The sequence below is a fragment of the Eschrichtius robustus genome, chromosome 7 (genome assembly GCF_028021215.1).
Source record: "Eschrichtius robustus isolate mEscRob2 chromosome 7, mEscRob2.pri, whole genome shotgun sequence".
NCBI classification, from domain to species: domain Eukaryota; kingdom Metazoa; phylum Chordata; class Mammalia; order Artiodactyla; family Eschrichtiidae; genus Eschrichtius; species Eschrichtius robustus.
In genome coordinates this window covers 75137456-75160403 of record NC_090830.1, presented here as the reverse complement: position 1 = coordinate 75160403, position 22948 = coordinate 75137456, and the positions used below count along the sequence as shown (strand labels likewise).

Sequence of the window (22948 nt, the reverse complement as noted above, 5' to 3'; positions counted from 1 at the left end):
GTTCTGGCCCCTTATGAAATGCTGTTTTACTGGGATGTTGTGACAGCGTCCTGGGCATCAACTTTGAGTTTCCAACTAGACCATAGCCTCCTTGGAGGGCAGGGCCGCATCTTCCATACCAGCCATAGCACTTGCTTGGCCTGAGCCCACAAAAATGCAATCCTGGTGGGACCCAATCAATTCCCGAGTGGCGTTTTGGAAATGAGCCACTCGTGATCCTTCTCTCAGCTGAGATCCCTCTCAGCTCCCTTCAGTGCTGCCTCCCCCTCCCTCCTGCAGGGAACTCTCCCGCCCATTTGATGCATCACCCAGAGGGCCCTCACCTTTGGTCCAGGAGGCCCAGGTAAGCCCTGCGGAAGCAAGAAAAAAGGTGAGTGGAGGTGGATTCCTCTGGCAAATGGTGGGGTCTCGTCACATTTCCAGTGGAGGCTGTAATGGGTTCTGGACGTGTTGAAGAACAGATCCAGAGGGTCCTGGAAGGGTATCTGAAACCTGCTGAGGGCGCGTGGGGACAACAGGCTCATGTCCCTCTTTGGAGCCACATGGGCGCCGTGGGCATCTCCGCTGTGCTCGCCCACTGGAAAGTAGGTCAGTGGCATCATGTGAAATTGGCAGTGTGGTTTGGTCCAGATTCCCACCCACCCACCTCCTAATTGGAACCGCTCCCTGGAAAGCCGACCTTGCCCAGCAGAGCCTGGGTTTTGCCTCTGGCCCTGCCAGCCTGCGGGGGAGCCCTCTGTCTCCTTCCCCCACCCCTGGGGCACAGTGAGCACAGCAGCCAGCGCGGGGGAGGTGGCATGGGCCCCGCGGGAGCCCGAGGGAGAAACAAGGGAAGGCGGGCTCCGGCGTGGTCTCGGGCATGGGTCTGGACTGCAAACACTGGCTGGAGAAAACCATGACGCGCGAGTCTGGCCTCTTTCAGTTGGTTTAAAAACATGCTTTCTGGTTTTTTTTCTTTATAAACAACCTAACAAAGAAAACCACCTGGCTTGGGTTCAGTGATCGGGAGCCCACTGTGTTTGGGCAAGGGCCGTCAGTAAAGAAGTGAATTTTGAGCCTTGTTTTTTGGTTTTCTTGGCTTGGTTTGTTTGGTTCAATTCCCTAAATTTCACTTCCTTTCAGGTTTTCTGTTTTTGCAGCTAGAAACCCGTGGAAGTGAGACTAACTTCCCTCCCCAGGGTTCTGGGGAGAAATCATGGAAATATTTAAAATTCGTTACGGGGATTAAGCTAAGCAGGAGAGCTGGCTCCCAGCAAGTTAGGTTTTCACTCTGCTGTGCCGCCTTCTGGCCAAGATGGCTACCCTGGTCTGCCAGAGCTGCCGCCCAGCCTAGGGGGACCCTACGCTGAACCTCAGCTTTGGCAGCTGGGTTAGCTGAGGGCCCAGATGTGAAGTCAAGTGACATGGAATGTGGCTGTACTCATCGAGGGCTATTTGGCAGGGACACCCTGACCCAGCAATTCCACCTTTGGGTATCTATCACCATGAAAGCATCAGAGATGTGCACATTTATGTTCAAGAGTATACAGAAGGGAACTCATTAACTACCTTGTAGATAGACCCAGCAGTCCTAAAATCCACATCACAGGAGACTCCTGACTTAGGAAGGGGCATGGTTTACGATATTAAGGGAAAAAAGTAACAGGATACAAACTGTTATATTATTCAGAACTTCATCAACCTGGAAAACGTTTATGTGCAGATCTAAGGAGAAAAATGGAAAGTACTCGCCACAATGTTAATGATGGGGAACTCTGGATATGAGAAAGCATGCAATGTAAGACTTTGTCTATGTTCCAAATTTTTCACAATGAATGTATGATGCCTTTGTCATAAGAGAGAAAAACACTTTTTAAAAAAAAGCCACGTGGAAAAAGCATTATCAAATAGACTATGTCCTTAACCCCTGTCCCTCCAATAACTGCTGACATTAGTCTTAGCTCTGGGTGGAGAACCCATTTTCTCCAAAGAAGTCCAAGGGCCTGCTAAGTTATTCTGCCCTGGTGCTTTCTTGCACTAAATTGGGCTGCGAAAGAGTCGGGGCTTGGCCAGGGCTTACAAACAGATGACTGGTGGACACTGGGACTGACCTATTGCCTGAGTGTGGTCTTGCCTGGAGGGGTGTCTGTTGGCCCGCCTGGGCCCTCCCGGCAGTGGTCCAATCCCCAGGCTCGATGCAGGGCCCTCCTGGCCGACCAGACGTGTAACTTGGCTGGAAGGTGGCCCAGGAGTGGAAGCCCACACACACCAGCAAAAGCATGTCTGTTAGGGGTGCCAGGCAGTCGGATGCCCCCTTGCTACCTCCTTAGAACACACTGTGCCCAACTCAGGTTTTCCTAAGCCCGGGGGTCAGGAGACAGCCATCAGAATGGCTCTGGGAACGTTCTTTGCAAGCTCCTGTCTGCTGAGCCTGGGAGGGGGCGCCTGTTCATGGTGTCCTCCCTGGCAGGCAATGACTGGAGTGGAACACATGGTCCCAGGATGTGTGTTCAGAACCAGAGTGTAGCAGCTGAGTGTGACAGCGACAGGCAGCTCCTGCAGCGGCCAGCCACATCCAGCGGCCTCGCCAAGTGTTTCTACCTGCTCAGTGGGCACCCAGGTTCCCATTGGTTATGAAAGGTTGGGAAGCTTCCAGGGAATTCTTGGGACAAATCTCGAAGGAGAGGAAGCAGTGGAGAGCGGGAGAGTTACTTACGGGTGGCCCCATGGGCCCTGGCAGTCCTGGGTGCCCCAGAGGTCCACTCGGTCCAGGAGGGCCTGGTGGCCCTTGGATGCCAGTCTGGCCCTGTTCACCCTGAGGTTCGTGGAAACAAGTGTTAGAGAGAGAGCCCCAGGCTGAGAGCGGTCCTGCCCCAGTGCCATGCACCCGGTGAGGCCCCGCCGTGGGTCCTGGGGGAGGCGGTGGTGGCATGATGGTGACGGTGCTGTGGTGGTGACTACATGCAGGGGCTGGTGGCAGGGAGGAGACGGCCAAGACATTAGCCCCCAGAGGAAGGGCTTCCAGAGAGGACTTGCTGCATGAGCTGCTGGTCCCCAGGGCAGAGCTCTGCTGCGGTGGCAGAGGAGCGGGTGAGATGCCCCCCGGCCGAACCGAACGCCTGTTCCCAGGCTGGTCAGATGGCCAGGGTACAGCCCAGGTGGCCGGCAGCCTGGGCATGTCTCGGCCTCTCCCTCTGTGTGGCGAGTCCACCATCGCTGCGCGCTGGCCTCCTAACTATCAAATGAGAGCAGCTGCTCCTTGTTTCCTGTCACTGCTTTTTGCTGTCTTTGATTATCTGGCCCAGAGGATCAACTGAGATCCTTAGGTCAGAGGCCACAGAATTTTGTTCGGCTCACCAAATAACTGGGCAAGAGATTTTATGTAAAAAATTTGGCTTGGTGGCTTCTGATGAAAAACTGGGAGCCCTGGCCAGCTAGGCCCACGTTCCCGGGGGGCTGCCGTCAACTGGGCTCTCCAGCTGCCTCAGGCCCGCCCCCATCCTTTCTGCCTGCAGCCTGCTTCTGTCACTTATGTGATTTGTACCTGACCTCAGGGGACAGTTGAGTTTTGAAAGTGTAAAGTGCTTTGTGCCTCTCTGGAGTTGCTATTATTATTCCTTTGCCTTATCCCCCAGCCTTTGTCACCCACCGTGCATGTGCCCAGGGTGGACCCAGGGCCCAGGGAGGTAGTGGTGGGATCATGCTCCCTCAGGAGGAGGAGAGAGCCTGGTCCACGTGACCCAGATCTTGGGGCTGAGGGCCAGCTCGAGTCATCCTAGATCTACGCAGACCAATGTCATTATGTTATTTTCTATGTGACCTCTCCAGGGAGGTTCTGGGCTCAGCTCTTGATTGGGGGGGGGGGGGTCCAGCCCTGCAGACAGACTAAGGCAGAACAGCCTGGCAGGTGTGAGCGCTCCAGGCTGGGATGCAGGGAGACCCAGGCGGCCAGACTCCAGGCCAGCCCACCCTTCTCAGTGTGATCTCAGTAATCCTCTACGACACTGCTGCTTCCCTATATGAAAAAGGGAGCTGACAATGCTTGCTGCAAACTCCATAGAGGAAAATGATGACTACAAATAGGAGGGTACAACCTCACAATGAGAACTAAGATTTTAGCAGCATCTGCTTGAATCATCTCTCAGATGGGACATCCTAGGGCAGATGCCACCAGCAGTGCCACTCTGGGGCCTGGGCTGCAACCTGCCACACCCTCTGAGAAGCCATTTAAGGGCTCAGAGTGTCCATGGTGGAGAAGGCAGGTGCAGAAATGGGTCCCAAGTCCCATTTTACAGAAGAGAAAACTGAGGCTCAGAGAAGTTGAGCTCCCTAACCAAGGTCACAAGAAGAATCTGGGGGGAGCCAGGACCCAAACTCAGAACCCCAGACTATTCATATTCATTCCTAATAAGCCCCCAGCAAAAACTGCTTGCAGTCCAACTTCCTGCACTCTGGCAAAGAATTCCAACACCGTCTGCTAAGCACATCATATCTCATATAAAGTTTCCTCTTTCAACTAATGTTAGACCCAATGTTAAAGCATCTTATAGAGCCTGTGAAATCAATATCGGTTTATCGATAGGAAATGGACAAGCCTTTTTATGTCCCACCATGGCTGACAGCATAAAAACCTTATTCTCTAGGCAGACTCTGCAGCAGGCAGGACAGGGGCCCCTGTTCTTCTCTCTACTTTGCAAATCAGGTCAGGGCAACACAAAAAGTTCTGGCTTATCCACCTCTTGCTCTTGAAAAGGGAGGCAGCAACATGCCTCGGCCCCTCCTAATTTCTTCGTCTGTGAGGTGGCGATGATGCCACCTCCACAGCCGGGTGGCCCACGTGGGATTACATGAGATAATCCACAGAGAATTCTTACAGCAGTGCTTGGGACCCAGCAAGGGCTCAACACATAGCAGCGAATGCAACTAAGGCCAGGAGGTGGCTGCTGGGGCTTGAGGCGAATGGCCACTCTGAGAGCAAGGACTCGGCTCTCCGGAAATGGGGTCTGACACGGGTAGGGGTGGCTGAGGGCGGGGGGGGGGGGGCCTGGTGCTTCTCTGAGCTGCCAGCGGGCGCCCTGAATAGCCAGGCTTGGGGTACGCGCTCGGAGCGCATGGAGGCTCTCAAGGATCTGGCTGGTGTAACGGGATATGTAGGCTTGGGTAGCACGTGTGTCACGTGTCCCTCTGTATTTTTAGCTGTAAATTGGAGTGATTTTTCAGCCTTGTTCAATCAGGTGCCTGAACATGCAGGCCCCTGGGCTCCTGGCTCCTGAGTCAGGCCAGATGGTGGCTCCAGGCCCTGCTGTCAGGTTTTCAGAGAGCATCTCGGAGCCCTGCCGCTTCCAGCACCCCTGTGGCCTTGGGGGGTAACCCCTGACCCCCAGTGTAAGGAAGGCTAGGGGCATGGGTGGCAGCCATGGAATTCCTGGCCTGGCATCAAGCTGCATTGCCTATGCCTGGATCCCTGGGTCTGTGGTCTCTTGTTCTTTGTGATCTGGTCCTATCCCAGCCTCCTTGGCTTAGTTAGGCAGGAAGAAGGAAGCAGTTGCTCACAATGATTACACCTGTCAGTTGTGGGCTACATTTCCTCTGCAAATTCCCTCGCTTCTCAAACTCAGGTTACAAGTGATCAGATGCTAAGCAATCTGCATTTCTAAATATAAAGGGTGTAGGTCCAACTGAGAGAGCTCTGGACGTGGGGTCTGAAGACCTGGCTGCCAGTTCCCGTTCTGCCTCTTGTTGTTTGTGCGACCTTAGGTACAAATTCACCTCTCTGAGCCTCAATTTAATTATAGCACTATGCCAGGAATTATTCCCAGTGCTCTGCATACACAATAACCCTATGCAGTAGGAACCGTTATTATCCTCATTTTACAAATGAGAAAGCTGAGGTGCAGAGAGGTTAAGTAACTTGCCCCAAATCACACAGCTAATAAGAGAAGGAGAATCTGGGTGCTCTGCAATTTATTGGCTGTGTGACCTCAGGCAACTTACTTAATGTCTCTGAGCCTTACTTCCTCATCTGTGAAATAAGGATGATCATGCCTAATTCATACAACCACTGAGAGAATTAAATGAAATGAGGCCTGTAAAATGCATAGTCCAGTGGCCGGCACACAGTGATGGCTGTCGTGAGTAGTAATGGTGGGGTAGTAGTTGTGGCTTCTGGGCCTGGGAGTTGTGTATTTCCACGTCTACGGCATTCGTGAGTCCATTTTTGTCTAAATTAATGTAACGGGAGTGCAGTGAGATTCTCGCTTCACCTATAGCCCCAGCTGGCCCGTCAGGGACCAGAGACTCGCCAGCCCCTGGGAAGCCCCACATGGTCTGGGAAAGGGAGGTGTCTACCTGGAAGGTCCGCCTTTTAATGACTGGGGGTGGAGCCAGCCGCACTGAATTGAGGAGAGGCAGCAGCTGAGGAGAAAGATGAGTTGGAAGGCCAGAGGGCAAAGGCCAAAGATCGCAGGGGTTCAGGAGGGTTGAAAGTCCACCAGGATGGCAGGGCGGCCAAGAAGGAGGGAGGAGAGGAAGAGAGAAGAGAGATTAGCGAGCGCGAGGCACAGGAGGGAGGGCGTGGACGGGGCACTTGATGCTTGTGGGTGCAGCGCTGAGCTTGCCCTTGGATGGCACCCCATCCCTGGAAGGAGGCGGGTCCTCGGGGTATTGGCCAGAAGCACTCCCCGACTGGGAGAGTGGCCCCCCCTGGCCAGACCTGCCCTCCACGGCCAAGCTGGGTCGCAGAGGCCTCCTAACATGCGGCCCAACATTGCACTGCCTGCCCCGCCGGTCCCTGGTCATGGACAGAGGCTGCTGGGCTGAGGGGAGCAGACTCCGAGGCTCTGGCTTGGGAGCCACAGGACCACCCTAAATTGGTACTTGAAACAGGCTGGTGTGTGGCGACCTCTGGGTTCTTTTTTTTGGCTAAACGAGAAGGGCTGGTGTCAGCGGATCTGGGGAGGGTGGTCAAGAGCAGAGCCAAGCCCGGATCCCGAGGGTGTGGCCAGTGTGGGCACCAGTTAAGTGCTACTGAGGTCTCACCCTGGAGCTAGTGGGCTTGGAAAATAGACACTGGACAAAGACGTCTCTTGCATGTTCAACCACTTTTTTGGGGGGAGGCAACTTGCAATCATGTTATCTAATGTAATTTTCATTTCTGGAAATTCTTGCTGTTTCCAGTCTCTCAACCCATGGGTGCTGACACTCCATGGCTTTTGGAAGAGGTTAGAACCCATGTGAAAAGAAAGATGGCATATAATCCACCTCTCGTTTTTGAAAGCATTGTGACTCACATGAGGCCACTGGGATGAGCATTAGGAAGCAGGGGCCGCCTGGGCTGAGGATGCACCCAGCTAGGGACCTGGGAGCCCAATCGTGGCCTTTCCAGGTCATTGCTGCCTTCATGGGCGGCCCCATCCCTCCCACTGTGGGGCCTGGGGACGTGCAATGTTGGGCTCTGCATCTAGGGAGCCTCTAGGCAGAGGGGCCTGGAGACCTTCCAGAACCTACAAACTTTCAGGGTAATTATCTGGTTGGAGTGCAGAGCTGCTAGAGACCTGCTTAGGTGCTCCTGGTGTGGGGTAGGGGTGGAGGTGGAGACAGGGCAATGGGGAGAGTGAGTGCCAGGCCCAAGACACCAGCTCCCCGTCCCAGGGCACCCCTCCTCCCCCTCCCTCCCTGGGGATGCTACAGCCTGGATCGTGTATCTTGCAGGCCAGGAGGCCTGCCACCCCCATCAGGTCTGCAGTCCCCTCAGAAAGCCAACAGACGCCTTGCCCTAGAAGGACCCTGCTTTCCTACCCACTTCCAGATAAACAGAAGGTGCCAGCTGCCTTGCCCTGCCCATCGGCTGGATCCCCAAATCCACTCTCACCCGGCCTGACTCGTTACCCACACTGGCGCAGTCATACCCTGGGCTTCTCTGCACCCTGTGGCCCTGTGGAGCCTTCTCTCCCTGCCAGGTCCCTCTTCTTGGGTTGCGCTGAAGGGCAGAGAGCCCTCTCCTAACCAGCCCCCATGCGTTCTCTCGGGGCTGATGACACACTGTCAAAGCGTCTACAGTTGTGTTGTCTTTTGTGCTGGGGGATGCTGTCTTTCTTTTGGGTAACATAACAATCCTGTGAGCCCATCGTTTCAAATAAACACAGCTGACCTTCTATTATTGTATCAGGATCAGGCTGGCCGGAACACCAGGGCCCCTGCTTCCCTGCAGCACATGCCGCTGACAGGCTGGCTCTGTCTGTGCTGCTGCCGGCCTGTGCCCCCTGCCCAGTCTTGGCCTCGCCCCCACCCCAGCCACTGACGTTCAAGGCTGTCCCCGCCTTGGCCTCCCCCGGCCTGGGAACCAGGGGTCAGAGTCTGAGCGCCCGGACCCTGCCAGCAAGGCCCTCCCAGTGGTCTTCTGGAGCCAAGTTGGCCGACTCAGAGTCTGGCTTGTGCTTCTCTCCACTCCCTCAAGGCCACTCCCTGGCAGGGGTGGGCGCCCAGGGCGGCCACACTGTGTGTGTGTTTGTGGGCACGATGCAGCCTATGACAGGGGGATGGACACCTAAAGATGCTCCACTGAGAGAGGCAAGGCCGATCCACAAAACGAGGGGCATTTCTCTGGTCCCAGCTCACTGGGGCTGCTGCACACCTTCACTCCCGCCCCATCCCCAAGAATGGCTCTCTGATGTTGGCACACACGTCTGAGGGCTCCCGATAACACGACAGCAGACTTTGGGCTCTGTATCCTGGGCCGAAGCAAGGGAAAGGAAGGAGCTGGGCGGGGGCCAGGGGGAAGTGGGAGACCATCCCAGCCCTGAAATCCCCCACTCCACTTGGAGGGGCTTCCTTGATTCTTAAAGAAGCAAAACAGAGACTTTACCCTTGAATTGATTCAGTCAGCCTCCAATTATCTCCCACCATGGAGGTTTGGGTCCTCTGAAAGAATGACTAACCCAAAAGTCCCTCTGATTCCACCAGGGCAGGCAGATGGACACACACAGGCTGTCTCTCTCTCTCTCTCTCTCTCACACACACACACACACACACACACACACACACGCTGGGTAGGGAGCCAGACCCAGACTCGCACAAGCCGCACGGCCTTACGTTGAAGGCCATGTGCAGAGTAGCACAGAGCCAGGCGTGCAGAGTTCCAGATACACACACGCTGGGGGCTCGCAGGCCCAGCCAGCACAGGGGCAGACATACAAAGACACGCAGCTCTGCACAAACACACACACACTGACTACCAGGCACACCCCCGGGGGCTGGCCAAACACACCACGACCGTCACGGCACCACTCTGGCTGCTGAGTGCAGAGGGGGCTGCGTGCTCCTGGTCCCCAAGCTCTGTAGGGAAGAAGATGAGGCTAAACTGGAGGCTGTGCCCCAGGGGTGGATCAGTATTTGGGGTTCACTTACCCGGTGTGGGTACTCTCCACACTGACCCTGGGGAAGAGAAGGAAGGAGAGGAGGAATTAGACCCTTGTTGGGGGGCTGTACCTCGGGGGCAACCTCAGGACTTGGAGACGCACCATGCACGTGCGTCACCCGCCTGCCCCGCTCTGTCTTGGGCTGAGCTCTCTCAGGCAGGAGAACTGATTCCCTCCCTCGAGCATGGCTGGCAGCAGGGAGGTAACCTCTAGGGCCTGCCCGGACGTGGCCCTACAGAGCCAAGGGCAGGACTCTGCCACCATACATCACATGCCATGACGGCAGAGTCAGGAGTTATGCTCCGTGCCTGGCTGGAAGTCTCTTCCGGAAAGGCTGACATTCTGGGTGGGTCCACCCAATGGCTCTGAACAGGAGCCCCTGGATGGGAACAGTAGACACCAAGGCAGGCTATGGGCAATGGGGCCCTCGGAGAGGCCTTCTTGGAGCCGGGGGTGCCAGGTCCCTGCACCATCCGCCTGGGGGCAAGCCCAGAAGAGCCCCCATCAGAAACTCAAGGAGGCAGAGAAGGTAGGAGGCTGGGAAGAAGGCCAGGCCAGTGGTTTACAAACTGACACCTCAAAATCCTAGAGGCTCGTGGAGGTGCTCAGGAAGTACCATGGGGGTGGCAGGCAGGATGGGCAGAGAAAGAGGCTGAGAAGGACCAGGCTCCAGGCCGTGCCTTCCCCCCAAAAGAAGAACCCCACGCAGGGCAGCTTCCCTTCTCTCTCTCATATACCATGTACCACAGGGTACAGGGGATTCCCCTGGTTCTGTTGATAAAATCTGAAGTTTGAAAATAATCCTTTCTACCTGTTGGAAGGCTGCTTCTTGAGATGAAAATTCTAGAAAACCTCCATCAGCTTACCTTTTCTCCTTTTTGTCCTGGAGGTCCCTAAGAAGAGAAATGAGACAGTTAGAAACTGAGGCTAAGGACTCAGGGCCCAAAGCCTCTGCTGGGAAACACTGGGGCGAGGTACCAACTGGCTATCCTGGGGGACCCACCAAGCCCTGTGGGGAGGAACACACACACACAGGTGAGTGGCACACAGAAGGCGGGCAGGATCAGAGATGCAGGCCTGCGTGGGACTGTGCAAGAAACTTTTTGGAAAGCCTGGTGTCCCGAAGGCTGGGCTTGGCCACCCACGCCAGGTCTTCCTGTGCCCGAGATGTTCCAGCTGGTGTGGCCCAGCTCCTTCATCCACCCGTGGACGTGACTAGGTGTGCCCCGCCCCCCGCACGCGGCCGCGATGAAGAACAGGTGCCATCCTTCATTCATTCCCGCAACCGCCAGCATCTTGTGGGCCAGCCACGGAGGAGGCTGCATGGCCACGTCAGGCAGGGCTCTGCTACTGCGCACTCACGCCACGTCCTCACAGAGCCAAAAGCACCTTCTAACTCCTACCCTCCGAGGCCTCAGCAACAACCCCACTGAACCAGAAGGGCTTCTGGGGACACAGGGGCTGGGGCAGCGCTGCAGACTTTGGGGGTTTTGGAGAAACCTTTGGCCAAAGAGAGGAAGCAGGAAGTGGGCGACTTAAGCCATATTCTGGGCTCCTCGGAGGAACATAAGGGACCTCGGGGTTTCCTTCCAGGGTGTCTTGTCAAGCTCACAGAGCTGAGGAAGGAGCCCGGGTGCAGGGTGGACCTCCTCAGTTCTCTGAGGAGGACATGTGTCCAGCTGGGTCTCTCAGGACCCTGACCCGAGGCCAGTGCTGAGGAGGCTTCACGCCCGGCCAGTGTGGAGGGGATGGGGGGAGGATGGCGCACCTCGTTTTGAGGACCCCCTCAGAGGCAAGGCTTTCAGGATGTGCTGAGCTCACACCCGCGCTGGCCCGAGAGGAAAGCGCTGGCGTCACTCCATCTCCCGGACGAGGTGACGGAGACAAGGCCCTGCGGCTCAGTGAGTGGTGGCACTGGGACCGTGAAGGTCCAGCTGTGTCCACTCTGCCACGCGCTCTGAACTGGACTGGACCTCAGGGGGCAGGGCTTCTAAACTTGGCTGGAGCCACAGGCAGGGTCCCAGCCTCTGGGGCCCTGAGCTCCCTTCCATCCTGCAGGCCTTCCTGAGGGCCTGTGAGGACCCACCTGCCAGGCCAGTCTCTTTGGGGTTTGAAGACCTCAGGATGCCCATGGACAGATCCATCTGGGTGGGAGGATAGCCTTCTTTTGTCCCCGACTTGACAACTGGACCGACCACCAAACTGGGAAATTCCCAGGAGGTTCATGGGAAGGGACAAGTGGTCTTTGGGACAATCCATGTGGCACCCCATCCTATGCGGTTGACTAAGTGTCTAGCCTCAAGTTTAGCAGAATATGATGCATCTGGCAGGGAACTAGACTACAGGGGACCAGGCCACCCTCTCTTGGGACAGAGAGAGGAGTATGATGAGAGAAGGAGGGCCAGGGGCCCAGAGAAAGAACCCAAAGGCTTGGGACTGCAGAGACTTGGAGGACTGAGTCCAGACGTCCCAAATTGTGGCCCATGGGACAATCGTGGTCCCCAAGGTATTTTGTTGATCCCACACAGTTTCATTTCAATAAACTGAAATATTGAAGAGCAAGGAGAGTACAACAAAAATCTGAATTTCAAGTTTCTTTTAAGTATTTCAAGGTCCAACAACACATGGCACCGATTAGCTCTTGAGGCTGCCCCTTGAGGACAGGTCAGGGTGATGTGCCAGCTTGGCACCTGTCGTGCTTCCTCTGTGCCAGGCACTGTTCTAAGCACTTGGTGTGGATTAACTCCTCTCATCCTTAGGACAGCCCTGTGAGTTGTGGGACAAGCCGTGAATTCAGAGTCCTGGTTCTCCTCTACGCCACTTGGGGGACCCCGATCCTGTCTACGCTTTACATCAGATTCTCGGGGCTACTGTGAGGTGGGTGGGGCAGAGGTGACCCCCTTTTGACAGGTGAGGACACAGGATAAGCATGTGAGGGTGAGCCCCAGCCCCCCACGTTGTATGCCCAGCAGCAGGTAAACCATCCAGGAAGGGAGGGGAGTGGGAGACGGACAGATGATAAGCGGGCCAAGATAATTACACTAGACAGCGTGTTGAATTAATAGCTTGGGGTCCCCGTGCCAAGCCAAACAGAAGCCTAATGGCTCTGTGGCCTGTCGGATTTTGACGGATGACTATGAGGTGGACGGGTGACCTATGACACTGACGTGAGCTCATGGGAGAAGGGGTGGCCCTACCCTTCCCTGCTCAAGTTAGTTCTGACCCTGGAACAGATGGGGAAGACTCACGGGGGGTGAAGTGGGGTGGGGCAGAGGGATGGCAGAAAGAGGAGTCCCCTAGAAGGGTCCCTTTCTTTCTAAACAAAGGGCCCTGGCAGCAGAAGGAGACACGGTGGAGGGTAAGAGCCTACCACGTGGGTCTCACTCCCTGTTCTGTTATTTAGGAGTTGTGTAACCTCAGGCAATACACACCACCATTCTGAGCCTTGATCTGCCCTTTCATAGAGTGGGGATGATAAGCTGTTAGGAGGATTACAGAGCAGTGCCCTGCTGATGGCCATCACTATTCCTTCCGGGGTGGCACGGACTGTGTTAAGGCTCTCCAGAAGGTGGGAAGGGGCCAGGAGGAAGGTGGGGGCAGAGGTCTGCTTCTCCAGGTCTGCTTTGTGCCCGGCTGGGGCAGGAGAGCCTGGAGCCCTGGGCGGCCCAGAGCAGGGAGCATGCGGAAATCAGGCTCAGGACGAAGTGCTGGATGGGTACCCCTCGGCCCCCCGTGAGTGCTGGATGAGAGTGGCGGTTTGGGAACACTAGCTGCTAATTCCGTGTGACACTGGCCAAGCTCAGACGCTCTCTGGACTTCCCTTTCCTCATTCTTCAGGTGGAGAAGCCCCCTGCCGCCTCTCCTCCCTGCGCTGAGCGAGGACCTAGGGGGACGCGTCGCACCCAGCCGGGGAGTGACCGTGGGGCGGCCACTCCCGCTGCCGGGCAGTGCTTCTGTGGCCCGTGAGGGCCAGGCTGACCCCCCCACCCCTCGAGGGAAGGCAGGAAAGCTGGGTCTTACCATCTCCCCTTTTGGTCCGGGGCGGCCCTGGAAGGAGAGGAGCACGAGTGCTGGGTGAGCCGTTTGCACCCCAGAAGTACCCCAGCCCCACCCCCCAGTCACACAGGGCTCCTCCCGTGAACGTGTGTGTCTGGGGCCCAGTGAAAGGATTGAGATGAGCAGAGAGGAGCTCTGGACGGGAAGCAGCCTCCCTGTGGACTTGGGCACGTGTCGGGGCTCGACGGAGATGGAGACTCCGAGGAGCACACAGGAGGCGCCCTGCGGGGCTGCGGGCGAGGGCGCGAACTAGAGCCCAGGCTCCTTTCGGAACGAGCAGGCTGAGCTCTCCAGCCCTCTCCCCTCCCGCGGCCTCCTTGCCTCACTACCTTCCAGCCCCTTCCAGGAGGCCCCGGAATCAGCAAATTCTAGGATGGCTCTTGCTCCAGATACTGAGTGCAGCTTGGAGGCCGTGGACTTGTGCCCAGGGTAGGCTCATGGGGGGACAGGGCAACTCATTCAAATGGCCCCTCCTCCCCTTCCCACTGGCAACGACTTTCCGCCCCAAGAACGTTCGTTTTATCTGTAGCATCTTCCAAGGAGTCGGGGTCTCGCAGAAGGACTAGGAGACCCCGGGTGAGTGACCTGGACTAAGCGAGTGGGGGGAGCCCACAGCCCAAGAGGGTCCACTCACCGGTTTGCCGTCAAGCCCAATGGGACCCTGAAAGAGAAAGAGGCCAGATGTAAAGACCGAGCATCACAGCTGTCCTGGCAGAGAGGCAGCCTGGCAGGTGGTTAAGGGCACAGGCTCTGCACCGTAACAAGTTAGGGTTCACATCTCTGCTTCACCACTTGCTGTTATGGGACCATGGGTAAGCTTAAACCTCGGTTTCCCATTCTAAAGTGGAGAGTAAAAGAATCTCCCATGAGGGGTCTTTGCGAGTGAACGAAATGCCACCTGCCCCGTGCTGGCACGAGGGAGAACCTGACGGGTGGCAGTCGCCATGGTATCAAAGTCCTTTTCACCTCGAGTGGAAAGTGGAGGGCGTGTCTCTGGAAAGCAGGGCTGGCCAGCACCGAGGCCTGCGGGAAAGGGGGAGCTGGCTGCTCCCTGCCCTCCTCTCATAATCTGTCTTGGGCCTCAGGCAGGGCCCCCAGGACATCCAGATGGCCACATGACTGCCCCCAGCAGGCGGATCTGCTCTCAAAGCCACAGGTCAGAGGTGGCCTGCGAGGGGTGCATCATCTGCCCCACAGCCCAGGGTCCCGCAGGGCTGGCCAGCCTGTGGCTTCACAGCCTGTGCTGCCTGCCACCCCTCTAGTTCCGCGTTGACGTCCCTGTCCCCTCCTGCACTAAGAGCCGAGCGCTGGGCCACTCTCCTGTTACTCTCCACGAAAGGCTGCAGGAGAGGGTCCTTACCCATGGGAATGTGGAATGGCAAAAGCAGTTTGAGGGCCGGCCCTGCCTGAAGTTTAACACAGCCAGGCCCAGGAGTCGCCAGGGACACAGCTGACCAGTCCTCTCCACTTACCGGAAATCCAGGAAAACCTCGAGTGCCCGGCTGACCCTGAAAAGAGCAGGAGAGGAGTGAGTGCGGGCGAGGAGGAGAGGAAGCCACACCTTAGTCCCCGGGTCACCTTGGCTCCCAGAGGATCAGTGGTTTCCCTCCCACTCCTCTGTGATCATCCGTGAGAGACACAGGCTGGGAGGCAGGATGGAGGAAGAAGGAGATGGACCATCCTAGGAAATCTCCTCCAGGGAGTGGGGTGGGGAAGGGAAAAGCAGGTGGCCAGCATCCTTTGGGTCTTTCTGGGAAGTAGCCTCCCAGAGCTCCTCACTGCCCGCCCGGATGCTCTGAACCTCGGCATGGGCATGGGATGGAGAGCAAGGACAGTGGGGACTCAGCCTACAGCACGCTGAACGCCTGGTCTGGGCTCGTCTAAGTCCTCTTCATTTACACAGTCATCGTTCATGGCCACCTACCTAAGGATGGTTTGGATATTGGAAATTGGCCTTTGGAATGTGTTTTCAGACCAGAACAGGTCAGATTGCCCACTGTCCTCTCGCCCTGGCTAATAGGGCTCTCCTGGTTGGGCAATCTCTGGGTCCCCCAATCTTTGTGGGATGCAGAGCAATCATGTCCATTTTTCCGGAGGTACAGAGTGCACAGATCGGTATTCAGGTTGGAGATTAGAAGCAGGTTCACTGGCCAGATTCAGGACAAAAGAGAAGTGCGGAGGTGAGAAGAAGCCTGAGGCTGTGCAGACCCAGGGCTGGGACGGGCTGACCAGGAGGTCCAGAGTGATGGAGAGCTAAGAAGCCTGGGTCCTGTCACTCCCCTTCTCAAGAACCAGCATGGGTTCTCTTCTGCTCACATATCATTCAAGGTCAGCCTCAATCTCATCCTGATGCACCATTTTAGCTCCTTTCCTGCCTCATCTTCCTACCTACTCTCTGCTTGGGCACCCTGGCTCCCCTGCCTTTCAGTGGACACACTACATCTTTCACACGATTAGCTTTCAGCTTGAAGTCTCCCCTTGACTGAGATGGCCTCAGTCTCTTCCCAAGCTTGGGGTTTTGACTCTGGCAGACTGAGTTCTAATCGTGTCTCCACTGCCACCAATGGCTATGTGACTCTGAGCAAATGGCTTAACCTCGCTGTGCATCAGTTTCCTCATCTATAGAATGGGGGTAACTGTATAAACTCATAGGGTCGTTCAGCTATATTTGTAAAGCCTATTGAAACGGTAGCTGCCATCATCAGATGTTTGTTAACCTGAACTGAACCTAGGACCACCAGAATAAAGCAAGGTTGTCTTTGATCCAATGTCATAGGATCAATAGAGGTTTGTCCTTGCCAAGCAGTAGTTTCAGAATTGGACCTTATCCAGAGGAAGATTCCTCTGGGTCCAACTGCTGTAAACCTGAAACACCTCCAGGCTGCTTGGGTCTTCCTTGAAGCTGTGGACATGCATGCCTAGAGGCCTCTGTTCGGGGGATATGCTCAGGGGACAAGGCTGGGTGGGATGGGGTCCCTGCTGTCAGGGTCCAGGCAGGGAGCCAGCTGGAGCATGCTGTGGGCCCGGGATGGGCTTGTGGGAAGCATCCCAAAGGGCAAGAGCGTGGAGATGCCACTCATGTACCAGAAGGGCCCCAGGCCTCCCTTCCCTCAAGGATAAGTGTTGCTAAGAATAGCACTAAGGAGAAAACCCGGAAACCACCCAGTGTAAACTTTCAGCTACGCTGAATGCTGAGAGGCCTGAAGAAAAGGTCAGGAGGAGAGGATTCCAAGAAACATCTTCAAGTCCCACTCTGGGTGATGTTTACATGGTAGGGATAATCACATGGTTTGCTAATTACAGAGCTGTCCCTGGTAGCAGGACGCATCTCTCCAACCCAGAGCCAAATCCAGGGCTAACCAAAGCTTTTTCAGGGATCTTGGGAAGAATGTTGTCATTGACCAAATGGAAACTGGGACTCTACTTCCTGGAGAGGTTGGGCCTTGGTGAGGCACTTGGAGAGGCTTGGAAATGGATTTTAGTTTCCATGTCTTCATATCTACACTGAAGGTGGACATCTCTTCCAATGTTTATTGACCCATCCTATTTATTTGTGAACTGCCTGTTTGTATTCTTTACCGATAATTCCTACTACGTTTATCTATTTCCTACTGATTTAAGTAAAGCTCTTTGTCAAGAATAGTAACTGAGAGTCATATGTGTTGCAAATATTCTTTCCAATTTGGCATTTATCTTTTTTATGGTATATTTTCTGCCGTATGGAAGTTCTACATTTATGCAGACAAACATATCAATCTTTTCCGATGGCTTCTGGGTTTTAGGTCTTTTTTTTTTTTTTTTAATTAATTAATTAATTAATTAATTAATTTTTGGCTGTGTTGGGTCTTCATTGCTGCTTCATTCTCCAGTTGAGGCAAGCAGGGGCTCCTCTTCGTTGTGGTGTGCGGGCTTCTCATTGCGGTGGCTTCTCTTGTTGCAGAGCACAGGCTCTAGGCGTGTGGGCTTCAGTAGTTGTGGCACACAGGCTCAGTAGTTGTGGCTCGCGGGTTCTAGAGCACAGGCTCAGTAGTTGTGGTGCATGGGCTTAGCTGCTCCGTGGCATGTGGGATCTTCCCGGACCAGGGCTCGAACCCGTGTCCCCTGCATTGGCAGGCGGATTCTTAACCACTGCACCACCAGGGAAGTCTTTAGGCCATGTTTTTTTTTTTTTTTAGGTCATGTTTTGAAGGGACTTCCTCAGTTCAGAATTATAAATGTTTGCTCATGCTTTGTCCTCATATTCTATGGTTGCATGTTTTACATCTGAGTATTTTGTTCATTTGAAATTTACTCTGATTTCTAAACTGTTTGTCAGTTGTCTCAGCATCATTTCCTGAACAATCTATCTTCCCTTTCTATTGTGAAATGAAGCCTTTACCATGGACCAAATTCCCAGATGCCTTTGACTTTACTTCTGTTCTATTTGTTGTTTTAATTGCTCTGTTTCTATAATACGTTTTGATGGCTGGTAGAACAACTAAACCCCGCCTCCCCTACCCCGCTTACTCTATGTTTCAAAAAGTTTCTGAAATTCTCATAACTTTTTTTTTTTCCAAATGAAATTGAATGTTATTTTGTTGGACTCCTAACTTCACCCTCCAGATTCATGGGTATTAGGATCATGTTAAAATTATGGATAGATTTATTTGTAGATTAATTTACAGATTAATGTTATATCCTTCTATACAAGAAAAGGGAAATAAGCTTTACATTGCTCTCTAAAATCTCTTCCTTTAATTCAAGGCCAGGGAAGAGAGGGAGCCAAGTGCATCCCTGTTTTTTGGAAGTGGACCCCTACGCCTACTCCTCCCTACCTTCCTCCTGCCTGCATTTGTGTGGGGTAAAGCAACATAGACAAACTGAAGTTTCTGGTAGGAAGGACGCTACCAGGAGCTCTCCCTTCCCTCTTATCTAACCCTTGAAAGACAGTCGTGGATCTGTCCAGAGCCTGCCTTATTCTACCTCCGCTACCCCAAGTCAGTGCTGGCTATCTTTTAAGCAAGACTCTGCTGGTAAATGCTTAATCATGTTGGGGAGAGTGGGGGAGGAGAGCCCTGCTTTGTACAGCATTTGCCAATTTCTGTAAATCTGTGATTCTGTAAATACTCCCACCACAGCCCATTTTAAGCTTGAAAAGTGATGTCACTGAATGCAGAGTTGGGAGGGGGTGTGTATGACTCACCCTCGTGAGCTGCGTCCACTCACTCTGACCTCTGGCAGCAAACGGAGGGCCAAACATTGCAAGGACATCCCAAATCTATCACCTTCAGACTGAACTCATCTCCCCCCCAGCAAAATCTGCTTCTCCCTTTGGGGAAGCACACTGCCAGGCACTCTGTTACTCAAGTCCGAAAGGTGGGGTCACCTTGAACTCCTCGTTCTCCGTCAATCCCCATTTTTATCATCACTAAATTCCGTCAATTCCCCCTCCAACATATCTCGCCAGTCCAGCCCTCCCACCAGCCCCACTGACTATGCTCCAGTCCAGGCCTTGATGGTTACAAGTCCCTTCCAGCCAGCCCCGTACCTGCAGCCTCTTCTAAGCATGCTCCGTGCTGGAGCAGGAAGGATCAGGGGAGCTTTTTAAACTGCAAATCTGATCGTGTCCCTCCTCAGCAGAACACAACCCAAGGGGTCTGCACTGCCCTCGGGGTAAAATCCTGACTCCTGAACATTGTGTCCTTCATGATCGGGCCCTTGCTCACCTCGCCAACCTCCCTCTTACCATCCTTGCTCTTGCTTTGCTCTGGAAAGAACTTTCCCCATTTCTCCGGTAGTTTACAGGAACCGCTCCTGCCTTGGAGTCTCAGCGCTCCTCCTCAGCCTTGTTACCTGGGACCTCTGTTCCTCCTTGATCACAGTTTAGTTACCTCTTCCTCCCGGAAGCCTTCCCTGCCTGCCCTCACCCCAAGTCAGGTGCCTCCTCCATATCCTCCACAGCTCCCTAACCGTCCCCAGCTGAGCGCTGTCTGTACTATAATCACTATGGGATGGCTTCTCTCTGCAAAGGGGCAAGCGGGCTGCAGTCAGGTTTTCATCGTCTACCCAGCACCTAGGATGTCGTAGGTGCCTGACAAATATTAATGGAACGAATAAACGAAGAAACACTCAACCGGGTGTATTGACCTGGTGTCTCCTTGTGAATGAGGGCTGGAAGTTCAGACAGCTCCTCCTGGCCCCTGAAGAGAACCTGGGGTCTCCGGGAAAGAATGAGCTCCATTTGAGATGGGGGGCATTTCCTAGCCTGGCAGCTGACCTCCCCAGTGCCTGTGGGGCCAGCCAGCATCTCGGGGTCCCAGCCTCCCGCTCAGTTTAATGGGGCCCACCGCTCCGGCATCTTGCCTCACTGGAATGTGAACCATCCTTCTCCAAAGTGCCCGGATGGTGCCCCCTTTGCACGGACCGTTTACGAAGCTGCAAGACAGGAGGCAGGTGGCCCCTGAGAGTGGCAAGGCTGGTTCTCATTAGCAGCATGTGTCCTAGGCCCTTCCTGGCTGACTGGAAAGCCACATGTTCCCCATCATCCCAGGCTGCAGAGGGCTTGCCCACTTGACCTCTACCTCTTAATTGCAATCGGTCCCGTGTTCTTCTGCGGTCCCCTGCTCTCACCAGCTCCGGGTGGCTTCCTAGAAGGAGCTAAGGGGGTTGCCCTGGTGTCTAGCGAGGACTCAGCAGGGGTGGCCCCAGCCATCTGGGTGAAGGTCACACACACAGGCCAAAATCCGAGGTCACTGGGCTTGATCAAGCCTCCTGGTGCCATAAAGCCTCTCCTAACATCAACACAACACTCACAGGGAGGATTGTTTTTTCAAGGTAAATATCCTTTTTAAACAGTAGAGCTTACAACGTGGAAGGCGGTGTTGGGGAAAGAATGCTGGCTTTGGAATGAGGCCGACTGGGCCCAAACCAAGCTCCAGCACTGAGGAGCCGTGTGACCACAGGCCAGTTATGGACCTCTGTCTCCCGCTCTGTGAAATGGGCTGGCAGCTTTCCTGGGGGCCGGAGGGACTGAAGGAGGCTGGTACATACACAGGCTTTCAGCGTAGGACCTAGCATGTCTCCTAGGTGTCCAGGAGAGGGAAGCTATTGCTATTACTGGACAGAAGGTACTTTTCACCCCTGGAACCACGTCCAGAGCAGTGGGTATATTTATACACGCTGGGCTGGAAGCAGGGGGAGCTGAGGCAGACCCTGCCCCCGGAGCATATTCTCCAGAAGTGGGGCCTTTTCAACCACTTCTAGGTATCCAGCTGACATGACACTGCTGAAAGATGCCGCTAAGAGGGTGTGAGAGGACCAGCCTGATCCACACGAGGGAACATCTGTGGTCAGACCAGGAGGCAGACAGAGATGGTGGCCAAAGGGTAGGGCCTGTATTCTGTGTTACTGCCCTGTCCTCCTAACAGGTCCACCCCAGACTCAGTCCTTGCCGTTGGAACCTGGGGGACTGACTGTCTTTCTCTGTGACCTTCCCATCTCCTAGTCGCCCCCTGGCTGGGTACCCCACCTGGGCTCAGGGCATCCACACTGTGGCTCCCCCAGTACACGAGGGGGCTTACAGCCCATCGGGACGGTGGCCACGTGAGCCAGAAGCACAGGTGATGGGAACCCCATGGCTGGGTAGCAGCAGGGGTCAGAGTGTAGACTCTGAGCACACGGCCCGGGCTGAGTGTCAAATCCCAGCACCATGGCCACACTCTCATGTATGACCTTCGGCAAGTCACTCAGCCTCTCTGTGCCCTGCTTTTCTCATCTATAAAATGGAGGTGCTAATAGTACCTACCTGTGGAGTTCTTGTGAGGATTAAGTGAGCTACTATGTGTAAAGGTCTTAGGATACTGCCCGCCACAGAGTAAGTGCAAAGTGTCAGCCCTCAGCACTGTCGCGTGGACTGAGCTGGTAGAAACCTTGCAGGGAAGGCCTGTCCACGCAGCCCAGGACCCTTCAAGCCCTGCCTCCAGCCCAGGCCCCCAACCTGCCTGCCAGCCCTGCTCCCTAGCTCCATCCTTCGGCTACCCTCCCTCTCTGACCTTCTCGGCTCTCCCTCTCTGCTTCCAGCTCTCACCATAGCCCCTTCCTGGCTGCATAGCGGTCAGGGCCTTGGACGTAGCTTAGCAATTTGCTCTCTGACCCCTCTCCTCTCCCTAGTCAGTGGGTAAGAGCCTCCTGCTTCCCATTGAAGGCAGGGGAATGGGTAGGGGGGCTGCATCACCCATTGGGCTAGGCTCTGGGAGCATGAGGCTAGGCCTCTGTGTCCCCACCCCCCTCAACCATGCACGGCAGGTCAGGAAGAGAGCACAGCAGAGCATGGAGACTGCAGCCTGTTGCTGTGGGGGGAGCCCTGGGTGCCCGGGGTCCTGGGTTCTAACGCTGCTTCGGCCTCTATGCGTGGGACCCTGGCCAAGCCCCTTCCTCTCCCCAGGCCTCAGTTTCCCCTTCTGAGAAGGCTGTGTTAGACCATCCTTGAGGTCCTTTCCACCCCGACATTTGGCGATTTTATCGAAGTCCCTTGGGTCGGACGCTCTTTGAGAAAAACAGCCATTCCTCCTTCCCATAGTCACACTATCTTCCCGCAGCATCGCCCATGCCCCCCTTTTGGTCCCTAAGGAAGCATATCTGAGGGGAAGGCTCTCTGCTTTTCCCAAGCCCCCAGCCACTGGGTGGAGGGGATTGGGGCCCAGCACTGAGCACAGAAACAGGGCCTTTTGAGGGCGAGAGGCGGGTTGGGCTCTGGCAAGAGCAGGGGTGGGTGCTTGGCTCAGGAGACCTGGGCTCTGGGGTAACTGCTTCCTGGGCTTCTGGAACGTGTCCCCGGGAGAGCTGGAGCACGGCCACCACCGCCCTCCCGGGAGAGGAGCCAGCACTTTCTCCCTCTGCCTGTGAACAGCAGGCCGCCTCACAGCTGCTGTCGTTTCACGGCTAGAGGCTAGGGCCTTGTGAACCCTCCCGAGAGGCTGTAACTGAGGTAGGTTTCGTCAGGCCGCTTTCTTTAACATCAACAGCAGCACTGAGGCCTGGCCCAGCGGACCGCGTCCCCCGTGGTGGCTGTCACACCCAGAGGCGTGGCCAGGACCCGCGCTGCCCCCCCACAGGCCTCCTCACTAACTCACCCATCCCTCCACCCCGAAGAAGGGCAAACGCCACTTACAGGGGGGCCGCGGGGACCGATGATGGACATCCCGGCATCTCCTGGGGCGCCCTATGGGGGAGAGAAAGAGGGAGGAGGGGGAGAGGGAGGGGGACAGGGGTGGGAGGGGAAGAGTAGAAGGGAGCAGCTGGCAGGTGGGGAAGGCGGAGTGGGTGAGGGTGGGCCCCAAGAGCCAGACGCCAGAGGACAAAGCGGGGCAGAGGATATGGAGGAAGATGAAGGACCCAGAGGAGAGGAGATGAAAAGGGGATGGACGGAACGTTCGAGAAGGATTCAGAAGGGCAGTGGGGAAGCAGGAGGAACGAAGAGAGAAGAGACGTGAGCAAGAGCACGTGATGTGGGGACCAGG

At 55.3% G+C, this 22948-nt stretch overlaps 1 protein-coding gene across 1 annotated transcript in view; it reads right to left on the bottom strand.

Moving 5' to 3' along the window:
• COL13A1 (collagen type XIII alpha 1 chain) overlaps nucleotides 1-22948 on the bottom strand; it is a 146250-nt gene that overhangs the window by 49781 nt on the left and 73521 nt on the right. The window contains 10 exon segments of the mRNA XM_068548868.1: nucleotides 324-350; nucleotides 2696-2794; nucleotides 6328-6393; nucleotides 9385-9411; nucleotides 10262-10288; nucleotides 10378-10404; nucleotides 13416-13442; nucleotides 14086-14112; nucleotides 14924-14959; nucleotides 22600-22650. Of these exon segments, the coding sequence (XP_068404969.1) occupies nucleotides 324-350; nucleotides 2696-2794; nucleotides 6328-6393; nucleotides 9385-9411; nucleotides 10262-10288; nucleotides 10378-10404; nucleotides 13416-13442; nucleotides 14086-14112; nucleotides 14924-14959; nucleotides 22600-22650 (414 nt within the window).